Source organism: Eleutherodactylus coqui, chromosome 3, assembly GCF_035609145.1.
Source record: "Eleutherodactylus coqui strain aEleCoq1 chromosome 3, aEleCoq1.hap1, whole genome shotgun sequence".
Lineage (NCBI taxonomy): Eukaryota > Metazoa > Chordata > Amphibia > Anura > Eleutherodactylidae > Eleutherodactylus > Eleutherodactylus coqui.
In genome coordinates this window covers 53,274,928-53,292,297 of record NC_089839.1, presented here as the reverse complement: position 1 = coordinate 53,292,297, position 17,370 = coordinate 53,274,928, and the positions used below count along the sequence as shown (strand labels likewise).

The 17,370-nt window shown below is 45.3% G+C and overlaps 1 protein-coding gene across 4 annotated transcripts in view; it reads right to left on the bottom strand.

Moving 5' to 3' along the window:
* The window catches only part of HHAT (hedgehog acyltransferase), a 364,684-nt gene that overhangs the window by 292,837 nt on the left and 54,477 nt on the right, over positions 1 to 17,370 (bottom strand). For all 4 annotated transcript variants that reach the window (XM_066595598.1, XM_066595597.1, XM_066595599.1 and 1 more), the window contains exon 7: positions 14,498 to 14,669. In XM_066595598.1, the coding sequence (XP_066451695.1) occupies positions 14,498 to 14,669 (172 nt within the window). The remainder of the gene's footprint in view (positions 1 to 14,497; positions 14,670 to 17,370) is intronic.

Here is a 17,370-nt window from a genome sequence, read left to right as displayed (position 1 = left end):
AAGAGGTCACTACACACAAGGAGCCCTTTGAGAGCCTTTTATAGGCCGGGGGTGAACCACTTTTAGGGCATCTGGTGGAAAAACCATTCATCTAATCACACCACAACTGTAATTATTTGTATATCTGCCTGAGATGGAACTGTGTGCCGAGTTTTGCAGCAAAACAACAACTCCTTCAACAATTACATTAGATATACAATCAGTTTGCAACAAATGGGGTGGGGTGGAACAGGAGGTACAAAGGGGGGGGGGAGATAAGGCATTGGGGAACACAGGCAGTATGGGAATTACATGTGGAAATCAGTTATTAAGGTAAGCAGGCTGGAAGGTGTGGGGAGCCATAGGGAGGGGCAGGGGGACTAGGTCAGGAGACTTGGTATGCCTCCCTGAAGAGGTGCGTTTTTAAGGCGCAATAAGTGTATATACAATGTAGCGCTGCGGAATAAGTTGGCACTATACAAATAAAGATTATTAATATTATTATATAGCAATAAATCTGTAAAAAATTATTAAAGAGAACTGTGACCAAATATGTAAAATTGTCCCTATAATTAATAAATCAGAAGTTAGAGCAGTAGCCAAAGTCTGGTCATCCTGTTATTATTACTGTATCTTTGGACTATAAAACACATCACACTCTCATCGCAGCATTTACGATTTTCTCGTATGTGAAAAAAAGACATGAAAAGAGGCCATTCCTTTTCAGAGCAAAAAAAAAATTGCATTGCACGCACATGAAATTTGCATATACATGCAGAGCTGTGTGTATAGGATAATAGAGCTGTGCCCATATACAAATGATGAGGACACATCAAGTATAAAGCCTCTTTCACAAGGACGAGAAAGTCCCAAAAATGCTTGTAGGTGGTGCTATAATACAAAGAGGCCGTACAGTGGACCCTCGGACATTAATCTCTTCTCTTCCTCAGACCATGAGGAAAGTTTTAATTAGTATGAAATATGTTTTCCTATCTCTTGTTGCCTATACCTGGCATGTGTCTTAGGTCTCGTCTACATGATCATTGTTTTGCACGCATCCCTGCTGCGCAACTCACAGCACTGCACAGATGTGCAAAAAAATGTGTGAACGAAGCTCCGTGCCAATTGCTTTCAATGGGGCCGCCGCTGCTGCTGGTAGGCCCATTGAAAGCAATAGGATGCAGGCACCCTTCGTAGTGATTTTCGGGGAAGGGCTTTATATACAAGCCCTTCCCTGAAAATCATCCCTAGCTAATGTAAAAAAATAAAAAACATATATACTCACCTCTCCGCCACTGTCGGGCTCAGGCGCGTCTAGCCACTTGGTTTCTGGCACTGCTGTGAAGCTCTTTCAGCAGGCGGGAATTTAAAATCCCCGCCTGCTGAAAGGCCTGTGTCTGATTGGCTGAGTGCTCAGCCAATCACAGGCAGAGCTCAGCCATTCATAATTCAATGAATGACTGAGTGCTGCCTGTGATTGGCTGAGCACTGTGACCAATAATAGGCAGTGCTCAGCTGTCATTCAATGAATGGCTGAGCGCTACCTGTGATTGGCTGAACACTGTGACCAATCATTACACATGCTAAGGATGATTTTCAGGGAAGGGCTTATATTTATGGTCCAAAATATTTTTATTCAAAATTTTCACCACATTACAGATTATGTATGAACTCTATTATATTGCAAAATGTGTTACTTAATAACCATGAGCTCGTTCAGACCTCATTCGGCTTACCGAGAAAAAACCTAATATAATTGGAAACAGAAATAAGTTGTACTCAAGTAATGAAAAAAAAAAGACAAAACTCAGATAAACAGAATACAAAACCACAAGACAAGACCGGAGAACACTAAAGCACATGGGGGTCGAATCTTAGGAATGGGGGGGGAGGGGGTTGGGTCGCTGGGGAAATAAAAAGGTCATAGGAGAGAACATCATCCACGCCGAGCTGCTCTTGCCCTTGTTCAGATCTTAACCTACAGCCGCCCAGAATCCACCCAGGATCTGACTCTCTCTGAGGACCGGAAAGAGATCCAGACCTGCCATGTTATGTAAAACTCTTCATGAGCTTCGTTCTCACTCACCCTTAGCTCGTCAAAGCGCGTAAGATCTTGAACTCCTCCACCCACATAATTCTTGAGGGGGAAACAGAGGACTTCCAGAGTCTAGGGATGATTCTCCTGGCTGCAAGAATAAATAATCTCAAAAGACCCCTTTTTGCTTTTTTGATGGGTCCCGGGAGGACTGAGAGCAGTGCCATCTCCACCGTCAGTTTCACATGCGTCTTGCATATACAATTGTAGACCTTCATCACCTCTTTCCATAGGGTGGCTACAGCACGACAGCTCCACCAATGTGGGACATAGTTCCTCTATTGTTGTTACATCTCCAACAGATGGGTGAGGTCTGGGGAAAGATTTTATGTAATTGGTCCGAAGTCCTATAACCCCGGGATAGGATTTTAAAGTTTAGATCCTGCGCTTTGCAGGCAGGTGAGATCTTGTGACAGAGGACCCAGGCTCTCTCCCACGGAAGACTCCGCCCCAACTCTCTCTCCCATGCCTCCACGTAAGGTGGCATCTGAATCTCCAACTCCCGATTCAGCAATAATTTATAGAAAATGGAAATCATGTGTCTCTGTGAGGACGAGGACATGCAAATTTGCTCAAATGGCGTGAGGGGGTCCGTAAGATTCACCCGAGGGGTCAGGGACCCCACGAAGCCCCTTAGTTGGAAATATTGTAACCAGGAGCCAGGCCCGGAACCTACCCCACCCGTGATCTCCACCAGGGGCCTTAGACCCGCTCCCAACACCATGTCCCGCACACAAGGTAGCAGGGAGAGTGGCAGCTGCAAAATAGGGGGCCCTTGCATGGAAGCCCTGAATTGTGGGTTGGAGACCAGGGGCGTGTGGGGCCCCGGGACCGACACCAGTTCATCCCCTAGCGCGAACTCTGACCAGGTCTTAAGTAATTGGCCCAGGAATGGCGGGATATTGGGGATAAGACTCATATATTTGGGTGGGATCCAGGCTGCATCCCGCAAAGACCTCGGCACCAGGACGTGTTCCGATGCCACCCACAGTTTTGAGCTCTCTGGTTTAATTAGGTCAAGTATACAGTTGACCAAGCTAGCTTTATAATAAAGAGTAAAGTTGGGCAGCCCCAGGCCTCCCCTCTCCTTGCTTCTCGTTAGGAGTGAGAAGTGCATGTGTGGCTTCCTTCCTCTCCACACAAACGCTGTAATGAGGGCCCGAATACGTTTTAAATAAGGGTTTGGGAGTTTCACTGGGACAGTATGACATAGATAAAGGAACTTAGGCAAAGAATCCATTTTAATAACATTGACCCTCCCACTCCAGGAAAGGAATAGAGATTTCCACTTGCTCAGATCTCTCTCCAGACTCTCAAGGAAGGGTTTGTAGTTTAGTTTAAATGCCTGAGAGACATCTGCAGGGAGTCAAGTTCCAAGATATTTTATCGAGGAAAGTTTCCACTTGGAAGGGAACTGACTCTCTAGTAGAGACACCTCGGTCTGTGGCAACGACACGTTCAGCACCTCCGACTTTTGGGTGTTTAATTTGTAATTACTTACTCTACCGAAGCGCTGGAACTCTTGTGGGATCCCCGGAAGACCGATGCGCGGGTTGGACAAGTATATCAGGAGATCATCCACAAAGAGTGCCATTTTGTGTTCTATGTCACCTATGCGGAGACCCCTAATAGAACTGTTTTGACAAATCGCATTTGTCAGTGCCTCAATTGTTAGGACATAAAGAAATGGGGATTAAGGGCACCCCTGTCTCGTTCCATTCTTGATTTGGAAGGCGTCCGACAGGGCCCCGTTGACTCGAATCCTGGCAGAGGGGTTTTAATACAAGGACATGATTCTGTCTTTCATTCTTGGGCCAACGCCTATTTTATCTAGGGTGGCTGAGAGGAAACTCCAACTGACCCTATCGAACGCCTTCTCTGCATCAATTGCAAGCAAGCAGAGGGGACCGCTCGTCTGTTTGGCTCTAGCTATCAAGGATAGGGATTTGATAGTGTTATCCCTGGATTCTCTACCTGGGACAAATCTCACCTGCTACTTATGGATCAGGCGTGGGATTGTGACCTGGAGACCTGGAGACGGGTGGCGATCAGCTTCGCGAATAATTTTATGTCTATGTTGAGGAGGGATATTGGCCTGTAGTTCCCAGGTTTAGGGATGACCATGATATGGGCCATCAAAGCCTGATTCGGGAAGGGGCACCCCCGACCCACTGCGTTAAAGGACCTGAGAACCAGTGGTGAGATCTCCTCCCGAAATGTCTTATAGAGTTAACAGAGTTAAGAGAGTTATATCTGGCTGTAAAGTCATGCGGCCTTGGGCTCTTCCCCATTTTTAGGTTTTTAATCAACTCACCAAGTTCCGGAGAGGAGGAATCAGCCTCTAGGTCCTCCACCGCATCCCTTGTCATACTGTTTGGGGCGTTAAGGGCGAGATAGGCCTCTGCCAAACTCTTGGCGCCCAACTGTGTGGGCCTTTCAATATTGTAGAGTTTGGAGTAGTAATTTCTAAATTCAGGAAGGGCTTATATTTAAAGCCCTTCCCCAAAAATCATTGCAGGGGGTGCCCGCAACCCATTGCTTTCAATTGGGCCACTGTCACCCCATTGAAAGCAATGGGAGAATATCGCAATCCTCTGCCACAGCTGTGCCAGTCGTGACAGGGGATTCTTTACTCCCCACTGGGAGTACCATCATTACTAAACACTGTGAGAGTGCTGTCACAGTCTACAGTGATGAGGGGACTCCCTGCGGGGAATATTTACATGCAATACGGACCTATGGTGCACGCATGTCCTATCTTTTGCAGCTGCGTGCAATGGTTCTAAACACGCTCATCTGAACGAGGCCTTATAGTCAGATGAGTCTAAGGCCTCATGTCCACGGGCAAAATATGATTTAAGATCCGCAGCGGATCTCCCGCATGCGGATCCGCATCCCATAGGGATGCATTGACCACCCGCGGGTAGATAAATACCCACGGATGGTCAATAAAAGGGATTTTTTAAAAAATGGAGCATGAAAAAATCTGGACCATGCTCCATTTTCGTGCGGGTCTCCCGCGGGGACGGCTCCCGCGGGCTTCTATTGAAGCCTATGGAAGCCGTCCGGATCCGCGGGAGACCTAAAATAGGAATTTAAAAGTATTTACCCATCCGAAGCGGACCGGCAAGGTCTTCTCTTCCTCACGGCCGGATCTTTCTTGCTTCGGCTCGGCGGATGTGCCCGGCGCATGCGCGCGGCACGTCGATGACGTGCCGACGACGTGCCGCCGGCGTGACGAATTCATCCGCCGGCCGAAAAAGAAGATCCGGCCGTGAGGAACAGCAGACCTTCCCCGCCCGCTACGGATAGGTAAATTCTTTTAAATTCCTATTTTCAGCGCTCATGTCCGCGGGGCAGGAGGGACCCGCTGCAGATTCTACATGTAGAATCCGTAGCGGCCTGATTTTGCCCGTGGACATGAGGCCTTAGAATAGTTCAGAAAATACGATAGTTGCAGATATATTAGAATTTTTCTATCCATCAACAATGACCAAGTGACAATAGGAAGTACCGCCATATTGATTGTCGCCTTCGTAAAAAAAAATCTGCTAGTATTGTTGCTGGTATTTGGTTATTGATTGAGCATGCTGATAAAATGCTAGATTGCCATCAGCTTCAGAGAAGATAATTCAGCCATCAATAAGGGGGCATTTCCTATTGATTTTTCAAAAATGGCTGCTGCAAAAAAACATACTCCATTATCTCTGTGTGTAGAGGAATCATAATGACAAGATTCTGGCTTCTTCTTGAACTTCTGATTTTACTAATATTTTATATTTTGGGTGCAAATATTCTGTAATTCGTAAACCTTTAAATTATAATTTCTCAATTTGTGTGTTTAAGAGAGTTATACGCTTTGGAAAATACCGTACTGTTATTGTTTAACTAGATTGTTTGTGTGATGGGAAGCAAAAGATTTGGGGCTCTGCAATCAGAAAAACAGAGCTCTAAACCCCATAAAGAATTATGGGCCTATTGATAAAATTCAAGAGGTTTTCTGGGGCTAAAATATTGATGACCAGTCCTCCGATCTGCCAATCAGCTGTCTGAAGCCGCCGCGGCACTTGGGTGACTGCCATAGCCACTTCCTGGCATACCATAGCAGATATGCCTAGTGTAGCATCTCAATCCCATTAATTTGAATGGGACCAAGCTGCTCTTAGACCATGTGACCACTGAATATGATGTCAGAAGCCTGAGAAGAGGCCATGGCGCTCACCTGAGTACCACTACTCTTCAATCAGCTGATTGAGACCCCCACCAATCTGCTATGGATGTTCTATCCTGAGGATAAATCATCAAAATCCATATAAACTATACATACACCATCCTGCCATAAACCACCACTATGAACCCCTTCACCATCCTGGTCTATATAATAACTAGTGATGAGTGAGCATACTCGCTAAGGGCAATTGCTCGAGCGAGCATTGCCCTTAGCGAGTACCTGCCCGCTCGAAAGAAAAGGTTAAGGTGCCGGCGGCGGGTGGGGAGCTGCGGGGAGAGCGGGGAGGAACGGAGGGGAGATCTCTCTCTCCCTCCCCCCTTCTCTCCCCTGCTGACTGCCGCAACTCACTGCTTCCCCGAACCTTTTCTCTCGAGCGGGCAGGTACTCGTTAAGGGCAATGCTTGCTCGAGCAATTGCTCTTAGCGAGTATGCGCGCTCATCTCTAATAATAACCTATTTAATTATAGGCAACATACGAATTTGACGGCAATCTCCCCATGTAAATACTTATAACGTATTCTGGCGGTTATGGATAAGTCTAAATTTTATCAGCAACCTCTGTAAATACAACATGATTAAAAACTGATATAAAATAATAGAATGAAAGAAAACAACCAATTCCTCACTTCCCCATTACTGTAAATAAGCTTAAAAGAGGTTTTTGAGGACGAAGATATCAATGATCCATCCTCAGGATCAACCATCAGTAAAAGATTGGAAGGATCTGCTGCTTGGGACCCCCCACCTATCAGCTTATTGAAGAAGCCCTGGCGCTCAGGTGAGTACAGCTGCCTCTTCTCAGGCCTGTGACGTCACGTTCATCAGTCACATGACCCGAGACCAGCTAAGTCCTATTACACTGAATGGGACTGATCTGCTATACCAGGAACAGCCACTGCAAAATGTACGGCACAGTGCCTGCAATGCAGCGCTCCTCCAAGCACAACGGACAGTTCAGACAGATGACTGGGGAAGTGGTTCCAAGCAGAAGACCCTCACGATCCTAAGGATAGGTCATCAATAGCTTAGTCCCGGAAAACCCCATTTTAACAATAGAATGATACTCAGTGAAGGGAAGCAATGCAGGCATCAAAATGTATGTATTCTTACAGAAACTTGGATCAGAGAGGAAATATCCTGTAAGTAAACCTAGGAAATTCTTAATACTCTGAAAATACAGCATTGACCAATATAACATACCCACTGAAGCGTGGCTGTACGACAGGACATCCATTATTAGCTGCTGCCATCTAATGGATCACCAAGAAACGCAAGTCAAGTGCCGAAGAGCTGAATTGTCCAACAAAAAACAGATTCTTATCTTTATGATTTTTCTTTGGCAGGTAAATTAGAGTAAAAATATGTAAAGTATCTCATTAATGAGCCCGAGCTCAGGAGATTGTACCAGGGGTATACAGAGAACAGTTCCGGAAATCTGCATAAATCTATTATTCTGAGGCATAGCTTAAAGATCTTCAGCTTCAGATCTGTAATAGGGCCCCTCACCCATCAGACAAGATTTATATTACTGGTTTGGTCATATGTGGACTGTAAGAATCCAGGGATGAGGTCCAAGCACAGCCATCTTCTACCCTGTATTTCGACCCCCAATATTAACTTTTAAAGCATAAATCCACTTTTTGAAACTTTTAGTAAATAGCATTTTTTTGCACTGCTTACTATATTTTATCTTCTCCATTTACATCTTATTAGAAGAAAAGGTTCTGCTGGTTGCCCTTGGAAACGGACAGCGATTTATGAACACTTTGCTGTCAGATATGTGACCTACAATTACAGATTAGCTTTAAATTTGTTTTGTAGGGGCATACGATTGATGACCTATCTTCAGGATAGGTCATCAGTTGATCAGTTGGGTACTGCGGATCAGGACCCTGGCCGATCAGCTGATTGGGTGCAAACTGTCAGCACACAGGGGTACAGAGTGGAAGCTGCTGCTCTGACTCCTGTCTAGTGGCTGACAGTGGTAATTGCAGGTGTATCTCATTAAAATCAATGGAAGCTGCACCTGCAGTTGCAAGCGCTGGCCACTACACAGGGGTTGATTTAGCAGCTTCCTCTCCCAAAGGCAGCCTGCAGACGGCCGGGTCGGATCCAGCTGCGAGAATTCTCACAGCGGGACCCGACCCGAGCCCCTGCAGAGAGCAGTGCGTCACTCACCTGCTCCCGCGGTCCCGGATCTTTCATGTGCCGGCTGCCGGGCAGTGACGCCCCACACAGAAATAGAGCATGCCGTGATTTGTTTTCTGCGCGTGATCTCGCGTAGACAAATCGCGGCTGTCTGCATAGGATTGCGTGTTGTAATGCAATCCTATGCAGGCGTGTACGGGCGGAAATTTTGAGGGGAATCCCGCTGCGGGATTTCCGCCCATGTGCAGGAGGCCTATCCCTTGGCGTAGCGTGGGCACCTGATCAGCTGGCCAGACGGGGTTCTGAGTGGCGGACCCCAGCCGACACACTATTGATGACCCGTCCTTAATACTTGATAATGAAAAAGTATTCCAGCATGCTGAATATACACTATGTGAAGAATATATTTCTTATCTTGATGTAAGAAAAAAGGTGAAATAGGGACAGAGGATACGATAGGAGATAGCTTGCTGATCAGTGGGGGTCTCACCGCTGATATCGCAAGAACGGAACTACTGTGTCCCCAGACCTTTTCACTGCAGGTTCACAGAAGGATTTGAGCAAGCCGACATCCACAGAAGATCTGTGCTTAGTTCTCCAAGATGTCTGGAAGAACCCCCCTGCTGAGCTGCTTCAAAAACTGTGTGCAAGTGCACCTAGAACAATTGATGCTGTTTTGAAAGCACAGACTGGTCACACCAAATATTGAAGTGATTGAGATTTCTCTTTTGTTCAGTCACTTTGCATTTTGTTGACTGACAAAAAAACTATTAAGTGCTCCGTCACACAATCGTATTTGCACGTGTGTGGGTGCTCATAAAATATACACACGCTAAACATAGAGACCATCGATTTCAATGGGTTCGTTCTCGTAAGCACGTTTCACACATGCATTTCGTGCGCATGGAAAAAAGACCTTTCAATTTTAAAATTCTGCCTGCCACCACCACTAGAGGGAGCTCACTACAGGCTCTGCTATTAAAGGCAACCTATCCTGTCCTTCAGTTAGCAGGGCTGGCTGCATAGATTTGCAATTTTGGTCCCACTGATTCTACTGCCCACTCTTTTCCCTGTACCGCTCTTTTTAAATCCAACTCCCATCGCTTTAAGGCTTTGAAATGGGCAGTCTCCACCACTCTGTCAATGATTGATAGTGAGCAGTAGAGACTACCCACTCACTTGACAGATTGAAAGCACTAAGAGCCGAATCTAACAGAACTCCATGCTTGGAAAATGGGGGGTGGAGAAGTAACAAAAGAAAAGCTAGAATAAATTTAGTGGGGCTACAGCCTATGCAGCTGGCCCTGATGGCCCGTAGACACGACAAGTCCTTTTTAGAGAGGTTTTCCAATTACATAAAATTGCCCCACAACCGCCCTGTCCTGCCCGGTTGACCTTCTATACCCAGTGATTGGCTGCAGCAGTCACATGTCCTGGTCAGCAGCAACCAGGAAGGACAGAGGGGCTGTGAGGCAATTTTAAGTTGTGGGAAAATCCCTTTATAAACTGTATACAGTAATCTCCCAAGCTCCCACTAGTGGTGGCAACAGGTAGTCAAAATGTTATCATTTAATTCTATATCTATAATTGGAATTCGGAATTCTTTAGTACAAAAAAAAAAAAAAGAACTCCTCCATCCACTATTGCAATATATTAAAAAGCTAATGTCATGGCGCCACTGAAGCTGACGGGGATAAGCGCATGTGCGGGCCGGGTGTGACATCTTGGCATCAGCGCCAGATCTTGTGATCACATGTACAGTGGCATTTGGCGCTGGACAATGAAGGAGAAACATCTCCTTCCCGCTGTAGGGCTGATAGGCTGACTGAGCTCATTGACAGCTCAGCCCGCCCATCTGTGGTTTGCTGAGGGTATTTATTCAGTCTCCTCTTTGCAAAGGATGCAAATGATACATTTGTTTACTGGTCCTGTTCAGTGGTTAGGTGTGTTTTGTCTTTGTGCTTCTTTCAGTGCCTTCTTTGGACTTTGGACTATGGCTGTCTGCCTCTCTCTGGTACTGACTTTTGTTGCTCTCAAACTCTGACCTTAGATTGTTTGTCTATTCTTTCCTGCCCTTTCCCCATATATTCTCTCTCCTTCATATTACATCTAGGGATATACAGGGAATCACTTCAGATTCCAGACGTGGGGTCACCCTTTTCGGGGTGGATGCTTCATTTTATTTGCAGGTTCAGCCGGGCAGATCAAGGAAGATCCTAGCCTTCACCTCCATTTCTATCACCATCAGTTGTCTTGTCTTGGATGTCTAGCAACGCAGAAACCCCCTGTGTTCTGCATGGCATTCAGCCTGCCCAGTTTCTGAATCTGTTGGTTGGTTTCCTCGACAGAGCTGGACGGATGGGTCAGATAAGTGCCCCATTATGTCTCTTTTGTTAAAAGTGAACCCCAAAAAGTGTTGAAGATGACTTGTAAAAGCAAACAGCAGGTCTTCCTGATGGGTTATTCATGTCAGAAGGTCACATCGGTGAGGGGTTGGGTTTCCATAACCTGTTGATTTCAATGAAGACGTGGCCTTCTACACATAGTAACCTTGCCATTAAAAATCAGTGGCGGGCCAATAACTTTGAGACACTGGTGAAGTTACCAGGTTCTGGACTATGCACGGATGTGCCCCCCTGAATAACGGTGTAGTGTGCAAACACCTTGAGGATAGTTCTATAAAGTTAGAGAACTTAGATCCATTAACTTTAAGGTGTCTTCCGAAGGAGACAAACCCTAAGGAATTCCTCAATGTAATCCCATTTTACCAATAAAGGCTAAAACATTAATTACTGTGAGATGAAATACCAGCGATTCATCTCCTCACCAGCGTTTTAGTTGTGTAATTCACCACATTAATCAATGTTGCATATTTTTGTTTCAAATGTCAGCCCCGTTCTTCTTTTTCTACAGCCAATGGCTCTTGATGGAGTATTCGTATAACCCATCAGTACAGACACATTACTTTCCCAAGGCAAAATAATCAGCGGCCTATTGGTTATAAATTTTAGAAGAATTTGGCCGATTAACAGTCCAGCTGCAAAAACAAGTGTACCCATCATCTTCATAAATTATTTCATTCTCTAATCTGCACAGAGCCGAGGGCGCCATTTTTGCGGTTAATTAAAGGGTTTGTCTGGTATGGACCCATATTTTGACACTGAACAGTTTTCCGTGATCAGGTTCCCTGGTGACAATATGAGCAGGGGTGGGGGGTCCCTTGCTAGGACCCTTGGCATAAAGCTGAATTTTCATTTCCCCAGCAGTGTCGACGGAGGATTTACCTGGCACTTGCCAAAATTAACAGGCGACCACTGATAACATTGTATATGGGTGGTCATCCACAACAAGAGACACTCTTTCCAGCAGATCTTTACCTTGGCCAAGAGTAGAGGGTCCAATCGGCTGACAATTACCTATGTAGCTATATATAAACAAACCATCTATGCAATGTGTGACAAAACGGAGGCCGGCATTTATCAAGAATTTCACGCCATTTTTTTTACATAACTGCAGCAAAAAAATGTTGTAAATGGTGACGTGTGAGGTGTTTTTTTTCATCAATTTCTAAATCTGACTACTGACATGCTCACCAAGGAGAGGAGGTAGCTTAGGCCATATTTATTAAGAGGTACTAGGTGGAAATGCTGCAAATTTTGGTGAAAATCTAGGTCTATTCATAGCAGGTGTTCATTTAAAGGGGCTTTTCCACTAAAGACATTTCTCACCTATCCACTGGATAGGTAATAAAGATATGATTACTGGGGGCCTAACCAGTAGGAACAGTGTACTCTGAATTCCCCTAGTGGATGGACAGGCGTATTTCATTTATTTCTATTGAATTAAGGGAGATAGCCAAATGTATTGATCTCCTTTCGTCCCACATAAGTGAATGGAATGGCGTCTGCATGCGTGACCAATGCCCCATTTATTTCTATAGGACTAAGGGAGATAGCGGAGCGCATCAATCTCTCTCAGTCCTGTACAAGTGAATGGAACACTGGTCACACATGCACACCGCTAGTCCTTTCACTTGTATAGGATGGATGGAGATCTCCCTTAGTCCCATAGAAGTGAATGGAGTATTGATCACTCATGCACATCTTTAGTTAGAAAACCCCTTTGAAGGTGTTATCCCAGCATCTAAAGTTAATCCCTGTCCACAGGATAGGGCATAACTTTATCATCATGGGGATAGGAGCTAACCGCTGAGACCCCCACTGATCCTGAGAATGGGGATCCCACGCCTTCCTGTTCTGTCACTATGGGGATGCTTCTCCCACCCACAGTGATGGCACACTGAATTGAGCAATGGCTGAGCACGCCCAGATGCTGCTCCACTCATTTCAATGTGGTCGACCGAAATTGAGGAATACTTGTACCACAGCTATCCCTGGCAGTCCCATAGAAAGTCAATGAAGCAACATTGCGCCTACCAATTCTGCTTCATTCAATCTCCGCCTCACTGAGGGGTGCAGTAAGGTGACAGGTGAAAAAAAGGTAAGTTTATCAGTAAATCTCTCCAAATTCCTCCTTTACTTAGACTGGAATATGATATCAGATTGGTACATAATATGCCAGGCTTAGTAATTGTGGGCCACAGAGTGTTCCAGGGATGTTGTTGGGTTTTACAGTAAATCAATAATCTGTAGTCTTAAGTTTCATTTAGATGCACGAATGTCGGGCAAACGATGCCCGACACTCATCCCTGTGTGTCCTCACTGCTGTGCTCCTGCACGGGAGCTCGTATCACTGGCTCGCTCACAGAGCGGCCAGCAGGGGGAAGGGGAGGCTGCAGGAGATTTCTCTCCTCGTGCTTCCCCGCCCCTCTCCATTGACTTAACATAGCAACCGTTCAGTACTGAACAGCTGCTATTTACACTGAGTGATCAGCTCATCGTCCATCGTTTATGCAGAATAAACGATGGACGATGAGCTGAACGATGATCGTTCAGTGTTGACAGCAGCCATGCACTACTGAACGGCCGCTATGTTATGTCAATGGAGAGGGGTGAGTGAGCACGAGGAGAGAAATCTGCTGCAGCCTCCCAGCTGAGCGCTAACGATACTAGCTTCTGTACTAGTATGTGTGGGGACGAGTGTTGGGCATCGTTTGCCTGACATTCATCTCATCTAAATGGAGCTTAAAAAGGCTCCTTGATATTCTGAATAATAAGCAATCATTGTTGCTCTTCTTCTGGGTAATAGTATTGTAAATCAGAATTCCTATGATCCGACATTAACTTGATTGATTTTTACAGGATAATCCAACATTCTGGGTTATCAAATAATCATTAAAGCGTATAAAGTGTACCAGACAGCAAAACTTAACAAAGTGAAGAATAAATGCTGATCTGCCCTCCACTCAGGACACTCGTTGCCATAATCAGAGGGAGCACTCAGTTTTATGTTGAGTTATGACTTCATGGACTCTTCATTAGAGATGAGCGAGCGTACTCGGTAAGGACAGATACTCGAGCAAGTATCGTCCTTACCGAGTACCTGCCTGCTCGCCCGCAAAGATTTGGGTGCTGGCGGGGGCGGGGAGCAGTGGGGGAGAGCAGGGGGGAACGGGAGGGAGATCTCTCTCTCCCCCCGCCTCCCTCCTGCTCACTCCCGCAACACAGCGCTCACCCCCGCCGGCAACCGAATCTTTGCAAGTGAGCATGCAGGTACTCGGTAAGGACGATACTTGCTTGAGTATCTGTCCTTACCGAGTACGCTCGCTCATCTCTACTCTTCATGTTTGGCTCACAAGCTATTTCCCGAGTTCATACTTCTGCCCCCTTCTTTTCTAAAAGTTTAGTTACTCTTTAAAAGCTAAAAAGCCTTCTATAAACTCCTCAGGTCACTGTGTTACTCAATTAGAACTGTCTTGTTTAATTTTTGTATCTGTTTCTATAAAATTTTTCTATAAAAATTTTAATAAACAGATTAAACATAATCAGTGGGAGTCCCAGTTGTTGATCCCCACAGATCAGTTATGGTCGGGACAACACCTCTAAGGCTGTAGTAGAAGTATAGAGATTCATTTCATTACTCACCAAGGCTCCAGTACGAGATGCTTTTCAGAATGGCGTGGCTGCTGTACATCGCATGCATATACATGGTGTGAATCATCAACTCTGCGAGCAACCACCACAGCACAAGACGAAATATATCCGCCACCAGGCCAGAAAGGCAAAAGTTCGGCCATTTTGTGTCTTGTGCATACATCTGGCAATAAAGAAAAAATGCTCAGTGCCAATATCAAAATATCGCCCTGCAAAACATCTTATGCAGCCCAGAAATCATTACTCCCAACACCCAATATTTTGACTGAAATGGCCCATATTTAATAAGAATGTGGCAATTTACGCCAGTCAGAGTGCAGACGGTAGTCAGAGTGATTTTTGACAAGATTATGCTATGACATGTCAGAAGTACATGTCATAGCAACATGTACCAAGCTTCAGTCAGGAGGGGTAACATCTCTCCTTAGGGAGAGCAACAACAAAGTGAGTGAAAAGACTTATAATGCCATCCATGCTCTTTTGGGTAATATGCAAATAAGGGAGATGGAACAATACCTCTGCAGCGCCACCTGTTGGATGGCTGCATTCCTTCAAATCAATGCTTGGCCCTTTATACAGGTCTGTAGAGCAATGCTTGGGAATCCATACACAGACAGCTGTTTCGGGATGTTTGCCCCTTATCAGTGTGTAAAAGGACTTTGGCTTGGCTAGTGAGAGGCCTGTGTCATAGGTCAGGAGGGGTAACATCTCTCCTTAGGCAGAGCATTAAGCATCCAATAGGTGGCGCTGCAGAGGTATTGTTCCATCTTCCTTATTTGCAAGCTTCAGTCAGTGTGGATCCGTGTGCTGAGACTCTCACCTATCACAAAAATGAAGGGCAGAAGTGCTTATTAAAGCACTGTGCGCCATTGGTTCTCTTTGGTGCTGGTGTACGGGCTCTGTATATTGCTCACCAGTGCCCAGAGGCGCTTCTGCCCCCTTCTTTTCTAAGAGTTTAGTTACCCTTTAAAAGGTGAAAGGACTTTGATAAATTTGATGCATTTAACCCTTTTAGTGTCTTGTATGAGCAGATATGGGGTTGTGCCATGAACCTGATCCATTGGTCATCATCCAGTTAAAGGGACTGTGAAAACAGAGAACCCCTGTCCACATACCCTACTAGAGCATGTGAAAGTCACAGAGATCACCCTCACGGAGCCGTTATGGAGAACCTTTCTGCAAAAATGACTTGCATCCTGTTGGGCTTCAGCTGTCCATGTATTCACTTGTATTTAATACCATTTGTGGTTAGATCCGCTGCAAAACCAACCACACACCAGCCTCTCACAATGTCCTGAAGAATCAGCCTATTCCTCATGGGCAACGGTCTGCAGTTCATTAACATTCTTGGGTTTGTGTGCTGCAACCGCCTTCTTCACATATCACCAAAGTTTTCTATGGGGTTCCAAACAAATGACAGACAGCCACCTTGGAGTCTTCCATTTCTTCTTCTGAAGCCATGCGAGGTATGCTTGGGATCATTGTCCTATTGGAAGGTCCAATGATGCTCCAGCTTCTTCAGAGAAAGCGTGACATTTTCTCTTCGGATCTCCTGATACTTTAATAAATTCCCCTTGCCCTCCGCACACTGCAGGTTAGCAGTACCAGAAGAAGCAGAGCAGCCCCAGTGTCACCGAGCCACCGCCACGCTTCACTGTAGGCATGGTGTGTTTCCAGCGTATGTATCCTTCTTCCTCCTCCAGATAAACCGCTGATCTATAGGTCTAAAAAGTTCCTGCTTTGTTTCATCGCCCCACAGGACTGAATCCCCAAACCTCAGTGGCTTATTTGTATCGTTTGGAGCATAGTACAGCTAATTTTTATTGTGCTTTTAGGCCAGTACAGGTTTATGGCGTTTTCTTGGAGTTTAAGAATGAAGATCTTCAGCATTTACTGTGCAAACGGAAACCTCAGTGCCTGCTGCCCCCACATCTTGCTGCAGGTCTGGTGGCAGCTGATGACAGCTTCCTCTTTCGGCTCCATCCAGGTAGTAAATCCAGTGTTCCTTTAACCCCTTAATGACGAAGCCAAATTTTGAAAATCTAACGTGTCAATTTAACATAGAATAACTCCGTAAAAGTTTTGCATATCCCAGTGATTCTGACATTGTTTTTTCGCCACATGTTGTACTTCATTTAGGTGGTGAAAATAGTCCGATAGAATTTCTGTATATTTATTAAAAGCGCCAAAATTGGGATAATGTTTAAAAAAGTTTTTTTTAACCATTTAGGAGAAGTACACATTTAACATTGATTATTAACATTATGAAGAAGATTTTGTTTTCCTACACCAAGCCAAGATTGCAAAGGCTCATAGGTGTCAGAATGATAGATACTCCCACAAATAACCGCATTTTAAAAATTACACCCCTTAATATATTCACTGAGGGGGGTCAGGAGTATTTTGACCCCACAGTTTCTTTTAGGAGTTAATGCAATTTAGAGGAGAAAATTTCATATCTTTGCAAATATGTCACTTTAAAAACAGGATTTTTTTCTATAGTTCACATAAAAATGATGATTTGCACCCCAAAATGGATCCCCCTGTTTGTCCTGTGTGCAGAAACATATCTGTTGTGGCTCTAATCTTATGTCCGTATGCGCAACGGGGCCAAAACCAAAAGTCGGCGGCTTTCAGAACAAACATTTTGCTTGAAGATGATTTAGGCCCCATTGTAGACTCAATTGCGATTTTCCGCTCGCAGAAGGAAGATCAAGGCTTGCTCTATCTCTGTGCGGATTCCGCGCAGAAGGCTTTCATTGCAGTCAATCAAAGCCATCGGATTCGTGGCTGTGAGGACCATCCGCAGTACAGATAAAAGACTTCCGCATGGATGCGGATCTGCATGCAGAATTTAACCCGCC